The sequence below is a fragment of the Pyxicephalus adspersus genome, chromosome 9 (assembly GCF_032062135.1).
Source record: "Pyxicephalus adspersus chromosome 9, UCB_Pads_2.0, whole genome shotgun sequence".
Classification (NCBI taxonomy): domain Eukaryota; kingdom Metazoa; phylum Chordata; class Amphibia; order Anura; family Pyxicephalidae; genus Pyxicephalus; species Pyxicephalus adspersus.
The window spans coordinates 8,246,979-8,273,075 of NC_092866.1; the positions used below are offsets into that span (position 1 = coordinate 8,246,979).

Genomic DNA, 26,097 nt, shown 5'->3' on the forward strand with positions numbered 1-26,097 from the left:
TCACAGAGGCAATTTGAGGTTCCCTGGATCAACAGTCTCTGTTATCTTTACTGTTTGCTCTGAATGGGCTACAGCTAAAGCTACGTACACACTTCCAATTATTATCGTCGGAAAACGAACGACGAACGTTCCTGCACGATATACACGAACGATCGTATAGCACCGATCCTGCACATAGAGGTAACGACACGATCGTTCATAGATATTGTACACACAATAGATACGATCGTTTAAGCGATAGAGGAACTATGTGCACAACAGGAAAGTGAACGGACGTTCGTTCATCACGCATGCTCTGAACATGGACGATCAACGAACGACCGTACACACGAATGATGTTCAACGATCGTCGTCCAATCCGATCCGCCGGTCCGGTCGTTCGTTTCCAGCGACTTTCCTCGTTCGTCGGCGTCGTTGGTTACTTTTTTTACGAACTATTTTTTGCCCAATCGATCGTTCGTCGTTCGATTGGAACGATAAAAATTGGAAGTGTGTACACACCTTAAGAGGATGAAGGTAGTTTAATTGTGATATGTAAAAATTATTATTATTAAAGAGGATTTATATAGCGCCAACATATTACGCAGTGCTGTACATTAAATAGGGGTTGCACGTGACTGACAAATACAGACAGTGACACAGGAGGAGAGGACCCTGCACCGAAGAGCTTACAATCTTGTAGGTGAGAGAATTTAAACACAATAGGAGGGGAGATATGTAGTAGTGGGAAGTAGTGATGCTTTCAAAAGACAGAAGATGACGGGTAGGCAAGTTTGAAAAAAAAGAATTTAAGTGTTCTTTTTAATGAGCAGAATGTAGGAGGAAGCCAAATAGGTTGATGAAGACCATTCTAGAGAGTTGGGGCAGCTCTGGAGAAGTCTTGTTTCCGTGCATGTGATGAGGTGATAAATGCTGCAATTGATTGCTAAAGGAATGTCTTTCTATGGAGCAGGTGCACTTAGTTCTGTATGATTGTACCTGATAGCAATTGATCACTGCAAGATGATACTGGATTACGCTCACATCCTTTCTATTTTGCACAAGTGCAATTCTCAATCAAGGTTTTGTGGTTGCCTAGGGTTCCTTCAGAGATTGCTGGGGGTTCCCCTAAGCAATGAGAAATTTGTGCCTCTCAGGGAAGTGACACGAATGATTTTCGGCTATATGTAAGGGTGACATTCTCCCCAATAGCCAGAGACATTCTTCCCATTCATCACTATGCTAATATACTGTGAGTTGTGGATAAAGTAATCATACCAGGGGTTCCCTGAAGACCTGAAAGTTACTTGAAGGGGTTCCTATATTTTAACAAAGTCAGGAAACGCTGGAATATAGACTTTACTGTCTAATGAAACAAGTCTCTATTTGTTTTCTTATAAACACACACCATGTTTGTCAATAATATACACAAAATAAGCAATGTTTTATTTTAACTCCCCCCAGTGTTTCAGAAAATAAAGTTTGGAAAACAAGTCTTAAAATATTCACAAGATGTAAACATAGTAAACGAAGCACAATGCTATGAACACATATACATATCCCAATTAGTGTTAAATATTCTGTTGGGAACACATTGCACAAAACTGCAGAAAAGTGACCTAGGAGTCCATTCTTGTCCAGAATATATTCTTCTCAATGAGCATGAAAATTAATAAAACAAACTATAAAAAAGATTTTAGGTTTTTTTAGCGATAGGTTTTTACTGGTTACCACTAGGATCTAATGCCCAACCCTTGTGGCCCTATGCCCGAGCAGCCAGTTTTCGGCAGTATTGCTACACCTATAGACAACTTTGCCATTACAATTTTTTTATTTCAATAAGCCCCACTGGGCAACACCGCTTTATAGCTGTACTTACCGGAAATTAATACTTCACTTTTATTTCAGTGAATCGTCTGTGATTGTTTGTATGCTTCTCAGGATCTCAGCTCACAAGGTCACTGCACTAGCTACAGCCACCCACCACGATTCACATGAGGGGTTCTAGCAATGGACATGGAAAAAGTCAGTGGAAGGCACTGAATCCAAAGTCATTTTGATCAGTCATCATGTGGATTGCAATTCCTCCAGGAAATAAAAGAATCCAAAAGTGTTTTATTTTAGCATAAGTCAGGAAAAGCAAGTCACCATGTTTCAGGGGAGCTCCAACATTCCCATTGCTTAAGGGCTCAATGTGCTGGTGGAACGAAGATGATAGATTCAAGTGTTATAAGTCAAGAAGATGAACTGCTCGCTAAAAGGCAGCAAATAAACTCCTAAATACTGATGTGGCTAGATTGGCCTGGCTCTCTTTTTTGGCTGTACCCCCTACTATGCAAAATGTCCTTTTTGATTAGCAGGGAGATGTCAAAGCTGTCCCCGCTTGGAGACAATGTAAGAAGTTCAACTTAAATAAGGCTCAACTTTAAATAAAATAAAGTTCTGGTAAAATCCCTCCTTTAAATTAAACTCAAGCATATTGAAAAATGTAGTTTACACAACTTATGAACGTCACTGGTCTGCCTTACACTAGACAGACGATTACATTTTAATGTAAATTAAAAACCTGCAGATAAAAAATAATATGTTTGGTTTGGCTTGCTGAGTGGCTGCTGCAAGCTGTACAGACGTGAAAAAAAATAAAAGACTTGTGAAATAAACAGAACACTTTAGTCGAGGATCATGGCGGACAGTGCATTGAGATCCCTCATGTGAGGGTTTGCAGACAAGACCTCGTCGATTTTATCTCTTTGTTCTGTATGGGGAAATATTTTTGACAGTGCTGTCTTTAGAGATAAAGTCTCGTAATAGTTTCTCTGCTTTGGGTGATGCCCCCAGGGCTGGGGTATATTCACTTTTTCAGGATGGACCTGCTTGGGAGGTAATGCGTTCCAGGGATTAAGTCTGGCTGGTTTTCTGGATAAAGGGTGGTCTTGGCTTGGAAAGAACACTCCGCTGTCTAGGGGAGGGGTAAGAGGTATGTTTCTGAAATGGTAAAAAGAGAGAGAGAGTGAAAAAACAAAGTCATGATTGAGGTATTATAAGACAATTATATATCCTGTACAAATTCACACATACTCTGAATTCAGATTGAAAGAACTACATGGGAAAAGAGAATAGTGACCTTATCAGTCTTGCCTCATTGTGCGGTCAGCAGACTTTGGCCATTACCAACCTGCCTAACCTTGCCTGGTAAAAATCAAAATTAAGCCAAAAAAATGATGAAGCCTTGAAGTAAATATTTCACACCTAATATTGTGTATTAAGCAATATGCCTGGAGTTCAGTTCCTCCCTGCCAGTCTGATTTTATCAGTATTTTTAAATGTCAAAGCAGTACAAATTTTAAATTTCCCGCCAGGTCCCGCCCCCAGCGCACCCCTGCAGGACGAGAGACCAGGGGACGAAGTTGCTGGGCAGGCATTGCCAGGGGAGCCATGGGCTCGTGGGGACCAGGTAAGCCCTTACCAATTCCACCCCGAGGCTCGGGGTCACTGCTTTTGGTACTGAAAATTAACCCCAAGCCACCCCAAGGTTAACAGGTCTGTGAGAGTCACAAACTGCTCATTCCTCCAAGAACCCCTAGCAACCTCTTAAATGAACCCCTTAGGCTTTTATTTTTTTTTTTGTTACAAATCCTTTTCAATGAAGCAAACGTTGTAATACCTGTGCCCAGGCCACGCGGTAAGAAAGTCATCCAGTTTTGGCCCAAACCTTCCCAGGGGATCATCAGGTAGCATGAATATGTCACCAACAAATGTATACTGCAATATCCTGTAGGGAGAATAAACATTCTTTACTATTCTTGTTGCTGCAGCAATTTTAATATTTTGTTACACACAATTGCACATTTTTGTTCTTATAATCACTCAAAACCCCCCACGCATTTGACATTTTTGGAAAGCAGGTCATTTTAGTGTAAACAAAAATCCCCAAAGGCTAAAACATTAAAAATCTATACAGCTCAATTGAGTTAATCATAAATAATGGTGCAAGAATTCCTCTCAATTTTTTGTGCACTGAGATACCCAACACAATAATTGTTCACATATGCATATATTGTAGTTGTGCATATTTTTATTTATTTGCAAAGGGATGAAGGCTTCATTTTGCTTTTTTTTCATTTATATATATTTTGGATTTACTCAGCGCACATGACATGGTAGATAACCTTACCTTATCCTTCCACTTTTAGAAGTGACTAAAGCTGTGTACACACGTTAGACTTTTGTCATTGGAAAGGATCTTTCACTACTTTCCAACGACAAAAGACTGAAAGATGCATGAACGACCGCTGTACATACAGCACCGTTCTGCTCTATGGAGAGGGGAGGGGGGAGGAACAACGGTGCGGCACCCTGCTGCACTCTCTCCCCTTCCCTTGTATTGCAGTCATTCATGGATCCACTAGGACAGATCCATGAATGACATCAAACGAACGCTGTACACATGTCATATTCTGGTCTAATACTAGCCTTGAAATCATAAACAGATGAGAATCATCTGGCATGTGTTCGTAGTGTTTTAAGCTCCTCCATCCATGTAGTTATTGGCAGCTTAGCTCACTCAGCTCCACAAAATTAAAAGGAAATCTCTCCAAAAATTGGGAAAATATCTTCATCGAACTAAAGTCCCACTTTGAAAAATTGGCGATCAGGCAGGCGTTTATTGCAGAAAGAGACAGACGATGTTCCTTCTGCAAAACTGTTCTTACCTGCCTGATTGCTGCCCAGCTGCCAAATTTCCAGGTTTGTTGCCCGGCATCCCTGCAACGCACCTCAGAGTTTGTTACCAGGGATGCCCGGCTTCCCTTACAGGTGCCGAGAATTAATGAACTCTCGCACACCTGCATGGGAGTTACGTCAGCCCAACCAATCAAGATTGTCTCCAGATGGCAGTAGCCTGTGATGGAACAGGGTCAGGCAACTATCTCCCCCTCCACAAATACCGAGCATATTTCTTCCCAAAAGAGAGACAACAATAAAAACCTGAGAGATTAGACTATTCCAAATTTTAAATGTTATGGCTGAAAATTTTGTCACACAACCTTGCTATTATAATCTGCTTCCATGCTGGCGATTCTTCTACAAATTCCCGCAGGTTGTCATTGGTGACAATAATTCCTCCAGTTTTCTCTGCCAAATGCAAAAGGAATCTAAGGACAGAAGACAGAATAAATATGTTAATTAATTTCATCTGCATGACAAAAAAATCTTACATCACTTGGAAACTAATTTGGTCTGATATCAGAATTCCCAGTCCCATCAAATGGCTATTAGTCGGCCAAAAAAAATAAGGTCATGCTTTTCTGATGGATTATCTGAAACGTAGAACAACCATCAGGGGAAGCTAAATAGGAGATAAGGCCTCACTGAGCAGCACTCTGGAATGGTTGGAAGGTAATACCTTTACTTTGTCATCTTTTCCACACACGGTGTACAGAATCCTGAATATCTTCTGCACATTTTCAGGAAGTCCTTATTTGCATTTGATTTAAAGAGATATTGGGCTTGATTTATCAGAGGCTGGAGAGGATACACTTTCATCAGTGAAGATGGGTGATCCAGCAAACCTGGAATGGATCTAGTCCAGGATTAAAAACATTTGCTGACAATTAGCAAATGGCTTTTAAGAAATCAATTCCAGGTTTGCTGGATCACCCAGCTTCACTGATGAAAGTGTATTTTCTCCAGCTTTGGTGGGCTTTAATAAATCAAGCCCATTGTTGGCAACTTAAATTGCAGAGAAAAAAAAATGATTTGTTTAAACTTGCTTGCAGCATTCTCCTTTCCATGATTAGTTTTTGTTCATTTGAAATGCACTTTTGAACTTCTCAAGGAAAATGAATTTGCTGGCACTACCTGTTCCTTCCTTGCAAGTTCAACCCCCTCCACTGTTTTGTGAGTGTCTAATTACTGTCTGTGTTGGCCCAGCTCTTCCCCTCTTTTTACCTCCCAACATTATTATTATAATTATTATTAAACCCCAAATATGGGTTGCAAATGACAGATACAGACAATGACACAGGAGGAGGAGTGGTTCCTGCCCCGAAGAGCTTACATGAGAAATGAAAGGTAATTCCAAAGAGTAGTGTTGGTGTTTGAATTCAGGTTGTCCTTATATTCAACCCGAATATGGCTGTTCGAATTCAGATAGACCCGACACGAAAAACACGGGATTTGACTTTGCAAATTCGTGTGTAAAAAAATGTGTTAAAAAAAGTGTTAAAGTAATTTACGAAATGTATGTGATTTATGTAACTAACTTTTATTTTTTTTTACAGGTTATCTCACAATGACAGGATGATTCCCATGGCTGTGCAGAAATCCTCCAGTCAGTGTGGGATCCCCGGGCACTAGAACATACTATCCAAGAACAAATACTATAGTTACGCTAGGGCTGCAAGAGCAATCAGGGCAGCGGAGCTCAGGAGTTAAGGGGAGCAATATGGAGGATTATTTAGAAGTAAAGCTGAATGATCTTTGAGCAATATGCATTTTCTGTGCCCTGTATAGGCTGCACTTCAATAAATGCATTTTTTGCTCACTTAGAGCACCAAATTTACTTTGTTCCTCCTCAGCTGGAATTGATGAAAAAAAAAAATCTGATACTTTCGGGTATGGAGTAGAATATGACTTATTTCCCTTTTTGGTATGTTGCAGCGTAGGGGTTTGTGCAAACACTGTCACGTGGACTGAGCAGATGGTCTTTATCCTTGTGTAAGGTTTACCTAGGTTTAAAGATAGCTTACACAACACTTTGTTTTCTTCCTCCAGAAGCAGAACAGACTGAAAGCAGAGTAGGGAAGTAAGATAAAGATGACCATGTGGTGTTGAGATGTGAGTCCTAAAGTAAGAATGTTGCTTTGCTCTGCTTTAATCATATAAACATGGAATAGACGGCTTTAGTCCTACAGAAAAAAAATATACATGGCACATTGTGACTGACCTGTCATCATGTGCTGCAATCCGTGTTCCCATTACAGTCCTGGAAGGGGTGAAAGACAGGATGCCCAGCTCTTCTAGATCTTGTAGCAAATGCTGCTCTGTATGGATTAAATCAACACACAATTAGAAATTGGGGACAACTGAGCAAGTTTGACACTCTTCTCATTACACAGCCAAGAACAAACTCCTGGCTTGACCTTTAGCAAAGATTTCACAAACACCCAACGAGTATTGTACAAAAAAGCTGCATACAATAGGCAAAAAATGTTGAATTTAATGCAACTGTTTACTGTGTCTTAACTGTGTGTTTGCCTGCAATGCATTCCATTGTCCAACCCCTGGCATAAGGGTCAGAGAAAGAAACCACACGATGAGGTTGTGAAGATGGACAATTGTCATTCCTGGAAACTACAGGGACAGAGGTGGCATCTCTGGAACCAAGCGTGTGTGGATATGCTTCTTGATGGATGGGGTAAAAGACCCGGGCCACCGGAGCATTGAGCAATAAATGTTTCTTGCTGGAAGAATTTTGGATTTATTTAGAGAGCCATCTTTTTGAAGAGACCCTGTCACCAACTTAACAAAATGAATTTAATAGAACAGAAGAAAATGTTGATCTGGGGCTGCTGCCATCAAATCCAAGATGCCAGTACTATGCAGTAGTCTTAGGGTTCATGTACCTAACATATATAAAATGTGTTTAAAGCACACATACACTCTTATGGGAAGCCTTTTCATTAAAATGATTTTTTTTTTTTTAAAAACAAAGTAAACTGTTAAAGTAGAAGTAAACATTTTCTCCAGTTACAGCCAAGGATTCCAAATCCAAAGAAAGTAGGTGGACAGATGTGACATAATAAATGAAGATTATTTGAGTTGCCATCACATTACCTGTGATGTTGGGGTCTCGTTTTGTCCTCCATTGTGGAACGAAGACAGTAATCTTCCGATGACCTCTTTTCCAAAAGTGTTCTACCGCAATGGCGATCCCTCGACAGCTGAAGACGTGCTGCAGGCCATGCCTAGTGGAAACAAAAGTAAAAATTAAGCATTGACTAATGCTGGGCAGAAGTCGCTTTAAAGTGGTGAGATATATTTTATGTTAACAAGCCGACCACTTCCCTCATAACCCAGAAAATAAAAGGCAACAATCATACAATAGGTTGCACATAATAAAAAAGATTCCATGTAGAGATTTCTACATATGGACTTGTCAGCAGCAGCTTTTATATGGTATAAATGTTTTATACAAACATTTGCTGACATTTAGTTGGGATTATAAGACCCGATCAGGCAATCATACACAACAATGCTTGTAACTCCCCCATGTCATCTGCGTATTTCCTATAACACTTCGTTCCACCTGACTGGCAACACGAAATCGCTCGGCACGAGATATTTGTTAGAAGTCCCTAGTTTACCACAAGTAGTAGACTTTCTGTATCGTTCTGGTTTCCGAATCAAAATATGAGTTTAACTCTCGCTGACTGAGTTTAAGGATATGAAATGAAGAGCAAGAGATGAGTAATGGACCTAAAATACCAACAATTTATTAACGGGAAAAGTGCTGCTAATTCCTAATGAGAATTATTGAATGGTAATATTACAAGAATGGGAGTGGAAGTGGACAGGGAGAAAGAGAGCGGGCGCTAGCTAGAGAGAGGAAGAGAGCGGGCGCTAGCTAGAGAGAGGAAGAGAGCGGGCGCTAGCTAGAGAGAGGAAGAGAGCGCGAGCTAGCTAGGGAGAGGAAGAGAGCGCGCGCTAGCTAGGCAGAGGAAGAGAGCGCGCGCTAGCTAGGCAGAGGAAGAGAGCGCGCGCTAGCTAGGGAGAGGAAGAGAGAGAGCGCTAGCTAGGGAGAGGAAGAGAGCGCGCGCTAGCTAGGGAGAGGAAGAGAGAGGAAGAGAGCGCGCGCTAGCTAGGGAGAGGAAGAGAGAGAGCGCTAGCTAGGGAGAGGAAGAGAGCGCGCGCTAGCTAGGGAGAGGAAGAGAGCGCGCGCTAGCTAGAGAGAGGAAGAGAGAGAGAACTAGCTAAAGACAGTGAGAGCGCTCTAGCTAGAGAGAGGAAGAGAGTGCGCGCTATCTAGAGAGAGGAAGAAAGCACGCTAGAGAGAGTAAGAGAGCACGCTAGCTAGAGAGAGCGGGAAAATTCCACAGGCAGTCAGAAAGGTAGGTACACAGAATGGCGGACAGGCAGACAATCACAGATCATGACAGCGATATTGGACAAAGGGCAGTTTAAAGTGTCAGACCCTTTTGTTGGCTTTTTTTTGCTGTATGTGTACTTGTCTTGGTGACGGTTATAACCAAAGCCACAGGTATGGGAGGAGCTCCAATAGGGTACATCTATTCCTAAGACAACAGAGGGATTTCCTCTTATTCCCGGTTACATCCCTTGGTATTGACCTCTTTCATTAGGTAGAAATTTGCCGGGATAAACACGTTGGTTCCTCTTAGTAATTTTATTTTAGACTGTATTAATCATACATTTTACAGTCTTTTGTTAGTTTTGCTTTCAATAACACCTGAGATTCTGATATGACGACTTGTATCTGAGAAGACTTCATTTGGTGTTCATGATGATTCATAAACATACGGTTATTTCTTCCAGAATGCTCAGCAATCTGCAGGCTGAATTAAGCTGCGGTCACCTTGCAGATGTAAGATCATCATATTGCATGTATCACATGATGGCCTTGTTATGCTTCACCAGCTGCAGTCATGTGACTGATAGGAACACTTTCAATTGTGCCAGGGGCTTTCCCCGAAACTAAGTTTGTATTTGTGTCATCAGCAGTGCCAAACTGTAACCTGCAATTCGGTGCTTAAAAATACCACAATGTATTTTAGGAGTAACAGAACTGCTAAAACGGTGTGCACAGGGAGGCAAAGAGAACCAGTCACCTGTACTGCCTGTGGTCTTCCTGTAGCTGATCTTTCCCCAATACTGACTTATCATCATGCTTTGCTTCTGCATTGTGTCCTTGCGTGGAGACAGCCATTTTGGTTTAATGCAGGGATTTGCTTCTCTATATCACAGAGCCTCCAGTAAAAACAACCGTGGCATGGGTAATGATATCGCCAAATCCACATCTGTTGAGACTATCAATCAGACAGCAGTGCTTTGGATCTCACACTACAGATATATAGCTATGAGGCTTCAGGAACAAGAGCACTTAGACACCCTCTTAAAAAAGAAAGTCCACTTGGAGGAATTCCGAAGGTAAAGGTACATTTTTTACAGTAATGGTGCAATTAGCTCTTCTACAGTTTTACTATACCATGATAAGTCCTCACTTTCAGTTATAGTTTTAAACGGACTGTAACAGAAAAAAATTACAAATACCTGCATATAAATAATGTTAATATCTACCCTTTCCACTTACAATGCTGCTCTGTTCAGTAGAGCTTACAGATTTGTGCCACTGACTTCTGTGCCACAACCCGCATGAAATGGGCGAGTACCATTATTGCAATGTGAAAGGAAAGTGCTGATGGCTAACTTCCTCCTTCCAAAGGTGCATTAAAACCAAATTTGATTGGCTGGATATACCAGGGAATGTTGGTTGTATTAGGAAAATAATTATATAAAGGAAAGGCAGCAGGATGGTACTAGGTTCCGGGATGAAAGGGGAATACAGATTCCATAAATGAAGTGGACAATTGTGATATGGGCAGCACGGTGGCTCAGTGGCCTTTGCAGCATTGGGTCCCAGGTTCAAATCTCAGCCAGGACTATCTGCATGGAGTTTGCAGGTTCTACCCGTGTTTGTGTGGGTTTCCTTTCACATCCCAAAAACATGCAGTTAGGTTAATTGGCTTCCCCCAAAATTGACCTTAGACTGTTGTAATGACATATGACTATGGTAGGGACATTAGATTGTGAGGTTGACAGCTAGTGACATACCTATGGACTTTGTACAGCTCTGTGTAAAACGTTGGCGCTATAAATACTGTGTAATAATAATGTATTTGAACAAGTCTTAAGTCTGACTTAAGTCAAGCCTATTATACAAAAAATATGTATTTAGGCCAGTCCCATCACCTTCTGGATTTGTAAAGTCGTTTTTGAGTAATTGGCTGCTTAAAAAGCAATCGATACCCGCAAAGCCTGCTCAATATACCTTAAATAAACAGGCTTAGTTAAAGGGGATTTTTAAGCAGGTTTTAAAGAGGCGTTGTAAGAAGGAATTAGGAAGAAATGACTTTGTTTCTGCTTTCCATAGCCCACTGGTTTCTGTGTTAGCCAACCACAACCCTGGATAACTGCTCTGTAGTTCTATAAATGTCAGCAACCATTTATTAGTGTTTAAGATGCTACCAGGTGGCAGATTCTACTGGTAGGGCATCCAGCAACTGCACTGCAAATCCACCATCTGTATGAACAGACCTCAGCTCTTGTTCATGGCTGTGGGTAGGAAGAAACGGTACCTATGCATTACTTTTAACCATTGTCGGTGAGAAGAGTGGGGAAAGTTTGGAGAGGGCGACCCCACAATAGAGAATGTCACCCTGTTACCCTTAAACTCACCCCTTACCAGTATATTTGTGGCCCAATAGTAGGTGACTTGCAAAAGCAGAGACCCAGGTAGTGAAAAAAATTGGACTTTTATACTCATGTAACTCCCCCTCAACACCGCAGCACTCCGGCTTTCAAAGAGAAGGACAACACTTGTAGCCAATCTTGTGTCCAGCATTCACATATGCTGACAATCAACACACTGACAAGAGGAGAGCAGAGAGACAACCTCATCAGTTTGTTGGTGCGCCTAATCACAGGGAAGGAGCAGATTGATGATTGAGCACAATGCAAGGTCTGCTTATATTGTCCAAGTCACCAATCCCTATAAATGCCAAGAAAGCCAAACATTTTGTAAGAAAAAAAATTATTTTATAATTACCCTAGTTCAGTGTTTCTTGGCCTTTTTAACATAAGGGAAACCTTGAAATAACTTTTTAGGTCTTCAGGGAACCCCGGCTATAGTCACTATATCCACAGCTAACAGTACAAAAGCATGGTGGTCAGTGGGAAGAATGTTAGCCTTACAGATAACCAAAAAGATCATCAGTGTCAAACTGACCTGAGAGACACAAAATGCTTATTGCTCAAGGAACCCCTAGCACCTCTGGAGGAACCCTGGTTGAGAAACTCTGACCAAGCTCTATGGTATATTGCTGGAAGTGACATTATCATGTTTCCAGAAAGATTCCTGAGCAATGCAGCGCAGGATCAGCACAAATCTTGCAAGAAGCAGCTTTAAGAAAGGTAAGTACATAACTTTTTATCCCTCGTACAATCGAGTAAAAGAAGTTGATATTTTGCCTGGAGATGGGCTTTAGGCTTTCAACAATATGCAAATAACAAGCAAAGTACAAACCTCATAGCTACATTACTCCCATCAATAATAATATGCTTGAGGTCTTCTCTTCCGAGTTCATTTTTAAGTACTAGTTTATAGGGGGTTTTAATGGCATCAAAAAATATTTGTAGTCCAGTTACAGGTAAATCAGCCTTTTCCTGCCTGCCGTATGATTTGTGTCTACTTTCATCATTCAAAGGCATGGCTGTACAAGCTGTATTGCTAGGTTTGACAGGGATCTCCCTTGTAGTTCTGTCAGAGGGCTGATTTGAAGGTCCCGGAGCATCAGAGGCTAGGATTTTCCTATTCTTTGGAGGACTTGATGTGCCTCTGGCTACAAAGCTGACATTTTTTGCTAAAGTCCATTCAGCCTCCAGCTTTTCAGGTGTAGGGTCTTTCTGAGCTGAAGATGGCATCTGCAAGACTGGATTACTAAAAGAATCGGAGACCATGACATAGGGTTCTATTGTCACTTCCTGTTCCGGATGGGATGTGGATTTGTGCCTGCATTGGTCTTTGGTGTTCGGATTGTTCTCAGCATTTTCAGCCTGTTGCCTTGAGGGAATAGATAATTTCTTGCTCTGTTTTTCTATCTCATCCAGTAGTTTCAGGGGCTCTTCTGATTGTCCAAGATCATTGATAACCTTTTCAACCACTGCTTTTGGATATCCCATAGTCTTAAAAAAGTTAACAAGGATTCTGTGTTCTGTTTCTGAGCTTATGGGGTCTCTTTCTAATACTTTGATATCTGAATCATCCGAATCAGTTGAAAGTAAGTCAATGACTGGGATTTTGCAATTGTTGTCAACGTTGATAACTGGCCCATCTGCTTGTACTTCTTCTAAGGAAAATATTTTTTTCCTGGATTCGTTTTCTTTTTCTGTACTTCGTCTTTTCCCTGTTAATCTTTCTTGTTGAGCAAAGGAGCAAAACTGGTTGGTTTTGGGGACAGTAGGAAATATGGAGTCCAGCCGACACGTAAGCTCGGTCACAGGGGTGCTAATCCTAGCCTCTGCTTGGTTAAAACGATGAATATTACCAGGAGAGTTCACAGAGATTATCTCGAGATCGGTGTCATCCTGTGCAATCAAATAGTGGTCATTTGCAATCAAAATCAACAGTTCCTCCTTCAACGCACTGGGCAGCAACAATAAGTCCATTGTATATTTATCAGCGTGAGCCTCAACAAATTCTTTAAATCTCCTTTTCACCTCTGGCTCTTTACCTGGGTTCAACCCTACATTGTCCCTGAAAATCTTCACCAGCTGCTGTACTTTACTCTGGGCCATTACAACTGGTTCGGTTCCCCCTTTGATGGCCAGGATTTCAATTTCCAACACTGCGATATTAGCACACGTGTCCCTGATGAGCGAGTGAAGAAAGAAGCTGTGGGCTCCGACAAAAATGCAGTGCATCTCCTTGGGGTAGGTCTCTGTTGCAGATATTTCTGGGTCACTGAGGCCTTTAATGTATTCCTAAAACAGAAAGATGATATCAATAAGTCGTTCTATAGCAGAAACAAATATTATTAATATTACACAGTATTTAAATAGCGCCAACATTTTTTGCAGTGCTGTACAAAATCCAAAGTCATGTCACTAGCTGTCCCTCAATGGGGCACAAAATCTAATGTGCCTACCATAATAATTTGTCTTTTATACAGTCTAAACTCAATTTTGGGGGTGAAACCAATTAACCTACCTGCATTTAATTGAATGTTTTGTATATATTTATAGTTCCAGTCAACTCCTGAAAAGGTGGAGTTATAGCGTTGAGTTGAAAAGAAACATAGATTGGGAGTAATGTTTTTGTTTTATTGAAAACAACATGTATGTTATTGGAAAAAATTATATATTGTACAACAGAAAATTTGTTCAAGGCATACAGTGAGGGAAAGAAGTATTTGATCCCCTGCCGATTTTGTACGTTTGCCCTCTGACAAGAAGAAATGACCAGCCTATAATTGTAATGGTAGGTTTATTGTAGGTGTGAGACACAGAATAACAACAAAAGAACCCTCAAAAACCCAGTGCTCAAAAGTCAGAGCATGATGTGTATTGTAATGAGTAAAATACGTATTTGATCCCCTATCAACCAGTCTGGAGATTGGCTAGGCCACTCTAGGACCTTCATATGCTTCTTCTTGAGCCACTCCTTTGTTGACTTGGCCGTGTGTTTTGGGTCATTGTCATGCTGGAATACCCATCCATGACCCATTTTAAATTCCCTGGCTGAGGGAAAGAGATGTTCACCCAAGATTTAATGGTACATGGCCCCGTTCCGTCGGTGAAGGTGTCCTGTCCTCTTAGGAGAAAAACACACCAAAAGCGTTATGTGTCCATCTTCATGTTTGATGGTGGGGATAGTGTTCTTGGGGTCATAGGCAGCATTCCTCCTCCTCCAAACAGGCAGTGTGTTACAAATTGTTTTCTTGGCGACTATGGTCCCAGCTGCCCTGAGACCATTGACAAGTTCCACCTTGTAATTCTGGGCTGTTTCGTCACCGTTCTTCTGATCATTGCAACTTCATGAGGGGAGATCTTGCATGGAGCCCAGACCGAAAGAGACTGACAGTTTTGTGTTTCTTCCATTTGCAAATTATCACGCCAACTGTTGTCACCTTCTCACCCAGCTGCTTGGCAATAGTGTTGAACAGTCCAGCTTTGTCCCCGACATCCTTAGACAGCTCTTTGGTCTTGCCATGGTGGCTAGTTTAGAATCTGATTGATTGCTTCTGTGGGCGGGTGTCTTTTATACAGGTACTGTAACAAGCTTGGATTAGGATCACTCCCTTACAGAGGGTGCTCCTAATCTCAGCTCGTTACCTGCATACAGGGAAGACACCTGGGAGCCTGAAATATTGCTGGTTGATAGGGGATCAAATACTTATTTCACTCATTACAACAGACATCAAGCTCCGACTTTTGTTGTTATTCCATCTCTCACACCTACAATAAACCTACCATTACAATTATAGACTGGTCATTCCTTTGTCAGAGCGCAAACGTACAAATCAGCAGGGGGATCAAATACTTCTTCAGTACCTCACAGTACTCTTTTATTTCAAGTAAAATTTTGTTTGTTAGTGTTTTTGTTTTTTTGCAAGGCTCAGTACCAGTCTCCTTAATTTTTGATCGCCTAGGCAATCAAGAATGAATGTGAGAGCAAGGCCTCCCAGAATACCTACATCATGCATCTCGGGTGGCTCTTGGCTGCTCCTTCTGCCTATGCCCGAGCATCTGGGGCATGTGCAGAAAGAGCCCTTTCATCAATAGAGGAAAAAATTACCAATCTCACACATTTGCAAGTTTTTTTTTCCCAATTTACGTAACCCAATCTTGCGCCTGCACAATACGAGATTAGGTGACGTAGGAAGAAGAACACGGAAGAAGAGAGAAGAGGTCGGCGGCTGGTGCTCTCTGCGTCGGGCCGAAGATGGATACCAGGACAATGCGGGACCCAATGGAAGAAACCTCCCAACGGATACACTGATCTGCAGGATTGAAGGTAAGTGTGATTTTTTTTTTGGGTTAGTTTTGAGTTTATTTCCGCTTTAAGCAAACATATACAGGTTGACATTCAAAAATCCAGCCATCAATAATCCGGTTCCTTCAGATTTCCAGCATGGATTTCAGGGCGCATTTTCAAAATTACACTGTTTTCTGGAAGCGCCGTTTATGTTTTTATAGCCCTGTACTCCAGAATCAGCTGTTGGGTCTTGCTTGCACATTGTTTTTTTTGCTCTATCCTTCTCATTTATTTGCGGCTGTATACCCCCAATATGGATTCAGCATCCATTTAAAGGACAGTACAGGCAGTCATTTTCTGTTAAAGATATACAGCATATATAACTCAGAAATCTGGAGTCTTCGAAAATCCGGCACTCCTCGGGTCCAGAGGTTGCCGGATTTTTGAATGTCAACCTGTATAAATAATTGCCTTAAAAGTACCTACTTGTGTCCATGCTTGTCTATGGCAAACAATATTGAATCCACAGGAAGTTTAGGGCTCCTTTGATTTCTGACAGTATCAGCAGAAACTTTTTGAACTTAACTAATCATTTTAACTAAAATGCTTTGCATGGCATATTCAAAAAGAGAAAAAATATGAGAAGTTTATTGTTTATATACACATTAACTATACTCCTGGGAGAGGGCCAGGACCATATTTCAGTTTAATCGTAGGATATGTACAATGCTCACACAAGGAGGTGCCTGGTGGATTTTCCCAACTGTAGTAACCTATTTCCACACACTTCCCTTTGTCCCACCACAGAAGCACAAAGACTTCCTGTATAGCAGTGACTCGGCTATAATAGACTTCCTCATTGTATGCGGTCAGGGCTTTCCAAAACACTGCACCTTATCACACAGATTGGCGTATGATAATACACAGATCAGCAAATCTGTGAAGACTGTGCACACGCCTGCGTAGATCAAACATCGAAATACGACTGGTATTAAAAGTGCAATCTCACAGCAAACATACACTTTGCTTTTTAAGTCGAGGGTAAAAATCCCCAATTGAAATTTTTTGTTACTCAAATTTGCAACGGGGACACAGCTAAACTGATTTCTGTCTTCTTAGAAATCATTGGTATGAAATATCAAAGGCAGCTTTGTATCGTACAAGTCAAGAAAATTCAGGAAATTGGTGACCAGTTCAAGTCTTGATGGCCGTGGCGATTAAGACCTTACGGGAGTGCAGAGCCTTCTAGGATACCTACGTCATACATCCCAATAGGCTCTGGCTGCTCCTTCTGTGCATGTGTAGAAGGGGCGTTTTTTCACCAAAAGGTAAAGAGATGCCGATCTCATGCATGTGCAGTGAAATTGGCTCTCTTTTTGCTCCCCTAACAGCGGCTACATCACCCAATCTCACACCTGCGCAGTGCAAGATCAGGTGACATAGCAAGAGGACAAAGTGAAGAAGACGAAAGAAAAGAATAAATGGCGGAGCCCGGCGCTTCCTCCGAGCCGGGTCATAGAGGAATTCCAGATAGATGCAGGACCGGATCGTAAGAGGGGCCAGCGCCATCGAGGGAACTGCAGGATTAAAGGCAAGCCTAGTATTTTTTGTTAAAGTTTTTACTATAACAGTTAAAAGAAACTATAAGGTTGGTGTGTTATTTCGAAAATATTAGAAATTCTATTTAGAGAGGCCACAATATGGATAAGTCAAGACAAGAGAGAAAGAGTGGGGTTTTGGGCACACAAAAACAGCTGTATTTCAATACTTGTTGTACAAAACATACATAAAGAAATATAAATTTCACCAAAATTTCATCCCACATCCACATTGTTTTATGGGATTTTAGGGACTAAATACTTAATAAAGATCTACCATGAGATAAAGGTCTACCAGTAGATACAAAAAGGAATACCGTATTTTTCGGACTATAAGACGCACTTTTTCTTCCCCAAAACTGGGGGGGAAAAGTGGGTGCGTCTTATACACCGAATACATGTTAAATATACCGGTAATTAAAAAAAATCATACTCACCCGATACCGCGATCCCGCGATGCTGTGGGCTTCTTCTTCTCTTCGCTCTCCTCCCGGCTGCAGCGCGTGTCTCCTCCTCCTCTGAGCGAGTAGAAGCCGACACGCATACCCCCGCGATCCCATAAGCAGGCTGATCCAGCCTGCTTATGGGATCGCGGGGGTATGCATGTCGGCTTCTCCTCTCTCAGAGGAGGAGACACGCGCTGCAGCCAGGAGGAGAGTCAGGAGAAGCCGACACCCGTGCCCCCGCGATCTCATAAGCAGGCTGGATCAGCCTGCTTACGGGATCGCGAGGGCACGGGTGCCGGCTTCTCCTGGCTCTCCTCCCGGCTGCAGCGCTCCTCCTCCTCTGAGCGAGGAGAAGCCGGCACACGTGCCCTCGCGATCCGGTAAGCAGGCTGGATCAGCCTGCTTATGGGATCGCTGGGGTATGCATGTCGGCTTCTCCTCGCTCAGAGGAGGAGGGGACACGCGCTGCAGCCAGGAGGAGAGCGAGGAGAAGAAGAAGCCCACAGCATCGCGGGATCGCGGTATCGGGTGAGTATGATTTTTTGGCACAGGGTGATCAGAAGGGGATACATTGTGTCAATGTATCCCCTTCTAATCACTCTGTGTCAATGTATCTCCTTCTGATCACTCTGTGTCAGAGTGATTAGAAGGCGATACATTGAAACAGAGTGATTTTTTAGTATTTTGTTCAGAATCTTTTTTTTCTAGGTTTTTCTCCTTTAAAATTGGGTGCGTCTTATAGGCCGGAGCGTCTTATAGTCCGAAAAATACGGTAGGTCTTTAGGACCAAAATTAAACAATAGTATAAACGAAATAAGTCTTGGACCCAATGCGTTTCGCCACTAGGCTTCTTCAGGAGCATTAAAAAAGATTGTTGAAATGCCTTTAATATAATTGCACTGCTGTTGCAAAGTAGTAGTAAATACATTTCCTTGACCTGTGGAAACTGCGCCCAAACAAATGTTATTGCAAAAGACTGGTCAACGTTACTGCATGCAGGCACCTGGCTGCTGAACTTTTTTTCTCCTTTACTGACATACCATGCCTTGTTCTGCACTTTGTCTTTATGTGAAGGTGGCCATCCTTGAGCAGTGTTTTGCTTCTTTATGATAGGTTTGTCCAATTCTGTGGTGATCTTGCAAATAGTGGAAGAATAATTGTGCAGGTGCTGGTAACGGTTCAGAAAGCAAAGAACTACAGAATGCAGTGTTTTTCCCTGGCCAACCAAGCCGGATGCAATGCCCAGCAAATTTTTCCAGCCTCTTAGTTTGGAATGGTAAAGAATGCTACAGGGACATGATGGCAAAGGTAAACACAACTGATTGAGATGGGATGCTCTTTGCTGCATCATTAAGCAAGCTTGTCAACCCTGGAATCACTTGAGTGGCTCTGAATTTTATACCATCACTAAAGGTCACCCCTGGTCTTGGTGCAGCAAGTGTGCCCTCATAGCAAAATCCATGTGGACTAAACAGAATTAGAGAGGTGACAACACTAATGGCAACTCTAATGCAGCTAACCTAGTGGTGTCATTTGTTCCTGCTGAAAAAAAGATAGATTGCATGCGGATAGTCTCTAGGATTCCCTTCCAATACATATCTTCTGTGTCTGGAGTTCATCTTTAGGTTATATTTACATTACACATTAATGGAGCTTTTGATTGACATGGAAAACTAAAATTTTGGTAGATCAATGAATGTATAAACTTTTCATGACTGTCCATGTCAAACATGAGGCACTAAGAAAAAGCAAACGCCCAAGTCTCAGACAGGATGTGTATATGCAGTATGTCATTGGGTGTTTTGGGGGGTTTTTGCTTCCAACAGTGACAACATATGATATCACCATTTTCCTGTTTCAAAGGGTTAGAACCAATTATTGTAGCTCCAGGTCACATGATTGAATTGAAAGCCATGCAAAGTAGTAAATACATATCTTTGTATCGAGTCTGACTTCTAGATTAGTGTAATCAGCTAAAACAAATGCTTGCTTTGTGTATGTTGCCAGGAACATTTGAAGAAGCTGTGTCACTTGTTGCATAACATATGCTGGGTTTAACAATGCATAGGATACAATAAAGGAAAAAATTAAAAAAAATGGTTTATGTAAAAAAAAAAATTCCAAAACTTCAGACTGCTTTGGTCATATAGGGAAGGATGTCACCCTGCTAAAAATGAAATTGTTAAACGGAACTTTAGCTATCAAAATGAGAAGAGAGGGGAGTAGTGATGAGATGGGGGGGGAGCTTTTGGGGATCAGTGGTATGAATGTCCCCATGCGGGAGAACAAGGAAATTTGTTCGCATGGTTGGTGTGTGCTGAAAAAAGCACGGTGGCTCAGTGGTTAGCACTCTGGCCTTTGCAGTGCTGGGTCCAAGGTTCGAGTCTGGGCCAGGGCACTATCTACATTTGATTTGCAGGTTTTACCTGTGTTTGCGTAGGTTTCCTCTCGATACTCCAGGTCTTTTCCACATTCCAAAAACATGCAGTTATGTTAATTAGCTTCTTCCCAAAATTGATTTTAGACTGTATTAAAGACATATGACTATGGTACGGGCATTAAGTTGTGAGGGACAGCTAGTGACATGATTATAGACTTTGTACTGCGCTGCGTAATATGTCGGCGCTAAAAAAATACTGTGTAATAATAATATTTAGATATGCATTTGCAAAAATTTACCACAATGAGGATGATTCATTAAAGCTCTCTAAGACTGGAGAAGATCGACTATCATGAGAGAATGTGGGTGATCCAGAAAACCTAGAATGTATCTGATTCAGAAATGAAAACAATTATTTTTAAGAAATCCATTCATTCTGGATCACCCAGGTTCTCCCATGATAGTCTATCTCTTCCAGCCTTGGAGAGCTTTAATAAATCAGGCACAACATAATGCATTGAAACCCAACGCAGTGCATAGCAGGGCAAAAAAAAACACTGCAATGCATGTTAGCAATACATGCAAAATACATTCATAGCGTATTTACCAACCAAATAACACTGCACTTGAGTGTAAAAGATAATAAAAGTTGTTTGCATTTTATAGCTTAGTGTTAAAAAAAAGGCATACCCCACCAAAAACAACACAAGCTGATGGAGAAACACCAGGACTAATGAGTCACCAGTGAAGTCACAGCCACCCTGTCACACAGGTTCAGCACAGTGTCGCCTATTACAGAGAAATTCCCCAATGTTAAGCGTAAAAGCTATACAGAGATTGGACAAGCATGGCCTGGATTATCTGGTGAAGAATGTGAGAAATATGCAGCTGTGACAGCTCTGCTTTCCTCGTATTTGCAAATTGTAAACGGTCTGCTGAAAATAGAAACACATTAGACAGGTCCTCTGTTATTTTAAAAAAGTGGAATGACCAGGAATTTTTGAGGCAGTGTTTTACTCTTTTAGCAGTGTGTGCTGCTGTTTTATTTTCTATCAGTTGTGCATAATGTATGGACAGGTGAGACCTTAAAGGATAGCTGCACCTCAGTAAGCTGTTTGACCCTTTTGCAGCCAAGGATATATCGTTTTACCTTCTGGCTTTGAAAGGTTCACGCTGCAGTAGCTTTTGTGCTATTTAGTAAAAGTCATCTGAGCTGCTGTACAGCTGCCCAATCAATTTACAACACTTGCCAGGTGCAGCCTGGGACCGTAACAAATCGTTTTAGAATGAAGAGAATGGGAGGACATGGCATAGCAACCTTTCACAGATGTCCTCTGCAAAGTGTGAATCCGGAAGCACTCGACTCTATAAACATTTCCAAAATTGGAGCTGATTTAGGTCAGTGGCAACAGCTGAGAACATGCACAAACAGTAGGTCTGATTAATTTGGATTGGAGAAGATCGACTATCATGGGTGAACCTGAGTGATCCAACAAACCTGAATTTGATTTCTTAACATCATTTGCTCTTAGTTGGCAAATGTTTTCCACCCATTCCATGTTTGCTGGATCACCCATGATAGTCTATCTTCTCCAGTCCTTGAGAGCTTTTATAAAGGCCAATTGTGTTGTGGTACGCTAAAGTGTGCATAACCAATGGTCTGTCTTATTGTGCTGCACATCAACACAACCAACTCACCAGTATGTATGCTAATAGGTCCTAAAAGGCATCAATTCTTTTTTAAAATTATATACAATTCAATTTGATCCAACACAAAAGACATGAAGATATCTTCTAGTCCTACCTTAGCTTTGTGCACGGCCTCCTGTTTGCCCTTAAGTTGCGCCCAAATTCTCCCCGGTACCTTCTGTTCCCCATTGTGGTTGTAGTAGAATTTTTCCAAGGACCCCAATACTGTAAACACCACGGGGAATAAGGTCTGTACCCGAGATTGGTTCTCCTGCAACAGTTCTCGCAGATTTCCAGGGACAGTAAACTCATCCACCAGCTCCTCTCTGAAGGGGTCATGGTTTTCCCAGTTTGTTACTGGGGCTCTGGCCATTCCTGTCCTTGCTTAGCCAGGAAACTTTTTCATCTTGGGTGCTTAAGACCTAAGAAAGTCAACAAAGTCGTGTTAATGGTTTCAAATAATTCTGTCACGTGTAAAGCAGGCAAAAAGCACAGGAAGCTATTCACAAGCTGTGAACTAACTCCAGAGAGCGGGCAGCCTTGGAACTAGTAGGCAAATTAAAAGTCTAGCAAAGCAAACTTCAAAAACAGAAAGCAATAAAATACAATTGCAAACTAAGTACAAATTGTAAATTTATGTTGCTGGAAATTATCTTCCTTGATTGTTTCCAGTAGCAATAAAAAGAATGAGCACTGTACGCATAGCACCATTCAGTTCTATCAAGACAGGAAAGGCAAGGACGAGTGAAAAGCCCCCCTTGCATCTTCTCCATAGGAAATGATAGAGGTCAGTTCTGGTTAGTCATTTAATTATTACTCATTTCTGTCCCCACTCAAAGCGCAAGCCCCAACGGAGTGCAGTTGCAAAGAATTATATACATATAATAGAACTGGCACCCATTGCTCTAACCATGCTAGGGCATTTTTTTCCCGGTCCCTTTTAGCCAGCACGTTTTCAGTAATCACCCAGCTGTTTTTGGACAATAAAGGGACACAATACAAATATGATGGAAAAATGGGGAATACTTTTAGTACAGAATGATGCGGGTTATTGGATTCCTGTGATAACAACTGGGAATGCTAAATTTGTCACGTGTTGCACCGCTCACTTACTCCTGCACACCCAATAAAAAAAAAGTTCTGGGGAGAACACTGTAGTGAGATCACTTACAGAGCCAAACAAGGAAGGAGAGAGCCAGGTTGGTGGCCAATGGAGCTCCAAGTACCGGTATGTATATGATAGAGTGCTTCTGCACTACTATGGAAGATGGGTGACAAATAGGAAAGAAGAATGGTAATGCAATAGATTATAATATAAAAATATATTTACAAAAATGTTAAAATAATTAAAAATTGTTCCTACATAAATTTGCAAATATTTTGCTTGGTTCCTATGCATCCCAGTGTTCTCCCGGCCCCTTTTAGCTGGGCGCACCACCCAAGGTAATGCAGCTCCAACACACGTGCAAGGAAGGTCACCAAAACATACGGTAACTCTACCATGCACTGTGGTACCCTATGTTAGAAAAAAAAAGTTGCATGTCCGTTTTAAGGATGTTTTTCACATTCAATTTAAATGGCCGGTCTTACATATTGACATGCAAAATGTATGTGGTTTAACACAACGCACTGCAGCAGCAAGAAGCGAATGGGCACAAACAGCAAACAGATTCGGGTTGTTTGTGCGCAAACTGGAAATACAAAAATTATTTTTTACTGATTTCCCAGCTGCAATAACATGACACCAAAACATTCCTATGATAATATAATATGCAGGTTTGCTGCAGGCGGCTTTGATGGACATCTGTAACGATTTGTACAGAAAAATAACTCCAATTTCCTCATGACAATACCAATGATAGAATAGTACAGACTTTACATTCATTCTTTAAAGGGTCTGCAAGCGATATTTTTGTTTCCCTTGTTTTGGACGGAGCACGGTAGGGTTGGACTATGGCCCTGATTTATGAAAGCTCAAAGAACAGAGAGGATACACTTTTGTCAGTAAACCTGGGTGATCCAGCAAACTTGGAAAGGATCTGGTCCAGGATTGAAAATATTTGCTAGGAAATAGCAAATTATTTTTAAGAAATCCATTCCAGGTTTGCTGGATCACAAAGGTTCAATGATAATAGTGTATCCTCTCCAGCCTTGGAGGGCTTTAACTAAAGTTCTACTTTTACAAATGTCTAATCAGGAGGGTCATCATTGCAGAAAGAGACAGGCGATGCCCCTTCCTCAATAATGTGTCTTCCCAGCCTGATTGCTCGGGTTTCTGGCGACAAAACTGAGCTGCGGGTCAGCGCACAGAAATCGGCTTCCCTGGCACATGCCGGGGATGTAATAACTCCCGAGGCCTGCATATGAGAGATGTTAGCCGGGCACAGCCAATCAAGAAGGGTGGCGATACCCTGTGCAGAATGCAGATAGGCAAGTTGTGCCGTTTTAGTTTCGCATTAAAGCTGATCTAAGGGAAAACAAAGCATGTAGTGCAGTGTTCTCCCCAGCCCCTTTTAGCTGGGCGCACCACCCACATTTTTCAGTAACTACCTTGCTGTTTTTGGGTGGTTACTATTGAGTTGTATCATAATACAGGGGCTGCCACAGCCTACAATTTCTCTAAAAAAATTTCTCCCAAGAAATTTCCTTTCAGCAAGAAATGAATGCTATTTTGAATATTTCTTGCATCCTTTATCCCACGCAGACACTTTGTAATCTTTGCTGACCGGTCAGTCTCAGCTCGGACATCACTTTGCAGACCCATCAGACGATTTCTGCATTCCAGAACATCGGCTGCTTCAGCGGCAACAAATAAAGCAAATTTATCTTTTGATTTACCAATCCCTTAAATCAGTGTTTCTTAACTGGGTTTCCTAGGGTGCAGCAGCAGTTTGTGCCTCTCAGGTATTTTAAATTTCCCGCTGGTCCCGCACGCACACACGTCCCATGCCCACCCGGCAATTACATCCCCTGGCCTCGAGTCTACAATGTCCACATGCTGGGGATGCGAGGCATTGCCGAAGAACGCCCCGGGCTAGTGGAGACTAGGTAAGCCCTCATTTCCACCCCGAGTGTAGCCCAGGGTTACTGCCTTTTGTAATAAAATTTAACCCTGAGCCACTATCAGGATTACCTCCGGGGGGGGGGGGGTTAAGTGACACCAATAACCTTTTTGGCTATCTGTGATATCTGCTATGTGCTATTTATCTAAGGATGACTTTCTTCTCACTTGGCATTCTTCCTACTGACCACTACACTAATATACCGTGATTTGGGAATATAATAATTATAGAAGGGGTTCCTCAATACCTGAAAGTTATTTTAAGGGTTGCCCCATGTTAAAAAAGTCGAGAAAGGCTGCTTTAGGCAAATCAAGCAAGAAATGAGAAGGACCCACTGCAATGGTAACATTTTGTCACCCCAATTCAGCTTTAAAGTTCAAATAATTATTTTTTCCGTTTTGGACAAAGTGGGGAAAGATTGGCACCTCTTTCAGTTTTTTTTCCTCCAGGGCTCTCTAAATGAGGAAAAAAATCTTGACCATGAAGACAAATCAAAACGTAAAAGGTGTTCAGGCCTTGCTTTACTAAAGTACATAGACATTTTTTTTCTATATTGCAGATGTTAAGTTTTGTTTCTTGTTATCATTTCTGATGAAAATGTTATCACGAACAGTAAATGAGAAAAAGTCTATTTAACAGAGCCCTCCCGACCCCCTTACTTTAACAATCCCCTAAACATTATTGCTGGGCGATTTAAGTTCATGAAATAAAAGTACTCACCTGAGAGCAGCGTTCCCTAACCCGGTGAGGAGAGATATAAAACATACGTTTATGGGTTTGTTTACTTTGTTTAGTATGACAAGCACGGCAAACCAACAGACACCTGAACATGGGCTTTCCATGGCAGGAAGAGGAAAACAGAACAAAGACTGAGGTTTTATGAAAGGGAAAGGAATAGAAACTGCTGATGTGCAGGTGCTGTGCTTGGGGGGGGGCAATGTGTCAGCGATGTCTAAAAAAAAAGTGTGTGCAGTAATGATGTCTGAATGTAGTGCGGTGTAAAATGAAGAAGGGGGGTCCTGTATACAATATATATATATATTGCCAGAGATCCTGTATGGATGTAGTGGGGGGTTTACGTATAGGATGGGGATTTTGTATACTAATTGCGTGTGTATATTGAAGGGACGCGGGGGGGTGTATGAGTGTAGTGTGGTGTATATTGGGGGGGGGG

General features: G+C 41.7%; 1 protein-coding gene across 2 annotated transcripts in view; it reads right to left on the minus strand.

The window, feature by feature from the left end:
- Nucleotides 1-1,404: 1,404 nt before the first annotated feature.
- The window catches only part of N4BP1 (NEDD4 binding protein 1), a 25,412-nt gene continuing 719 nt past the window's right edge, over nt 1,405-26,097 (minus strand). For both annotated transcript variants that reach the window (XM_072422473.1, XM_072422474.1), the window contains exons 2-8: nt 21,977-22,283; nt 12,299-13,755; nt 7,816-7,946; nt 6,926-7,022; nt 5,025-5,132; nt 3,644-3,751; nt 1,405-2,964 (exon numbers count right to left, since the gene is read on the minus strand). In XM_072422473.1, the coding sequence (XP_072278574.1) occupies nt 2,649-2,964; nt 3,644-3,751; nt 5,025-5,132; nt 6,926-7,022; nt 7,816-7,946; nt 12,299-13,755; nt 21,977-22,234 (2,475 nt within the window). In that variant the 5' untranslated portion in view covers nt 22,235-22,283 and the 3' untranslated portion in view covers nt 1,405-2,648. The remainder of the gene's footprint in view (nt 2,965-3,643; nt 3,752-5,024; nt 5,133-6,925; nt 7,023-7,815; nt 7,947-12,298; nt 13,756-21,976; nt 22,284-26,097) is intronic.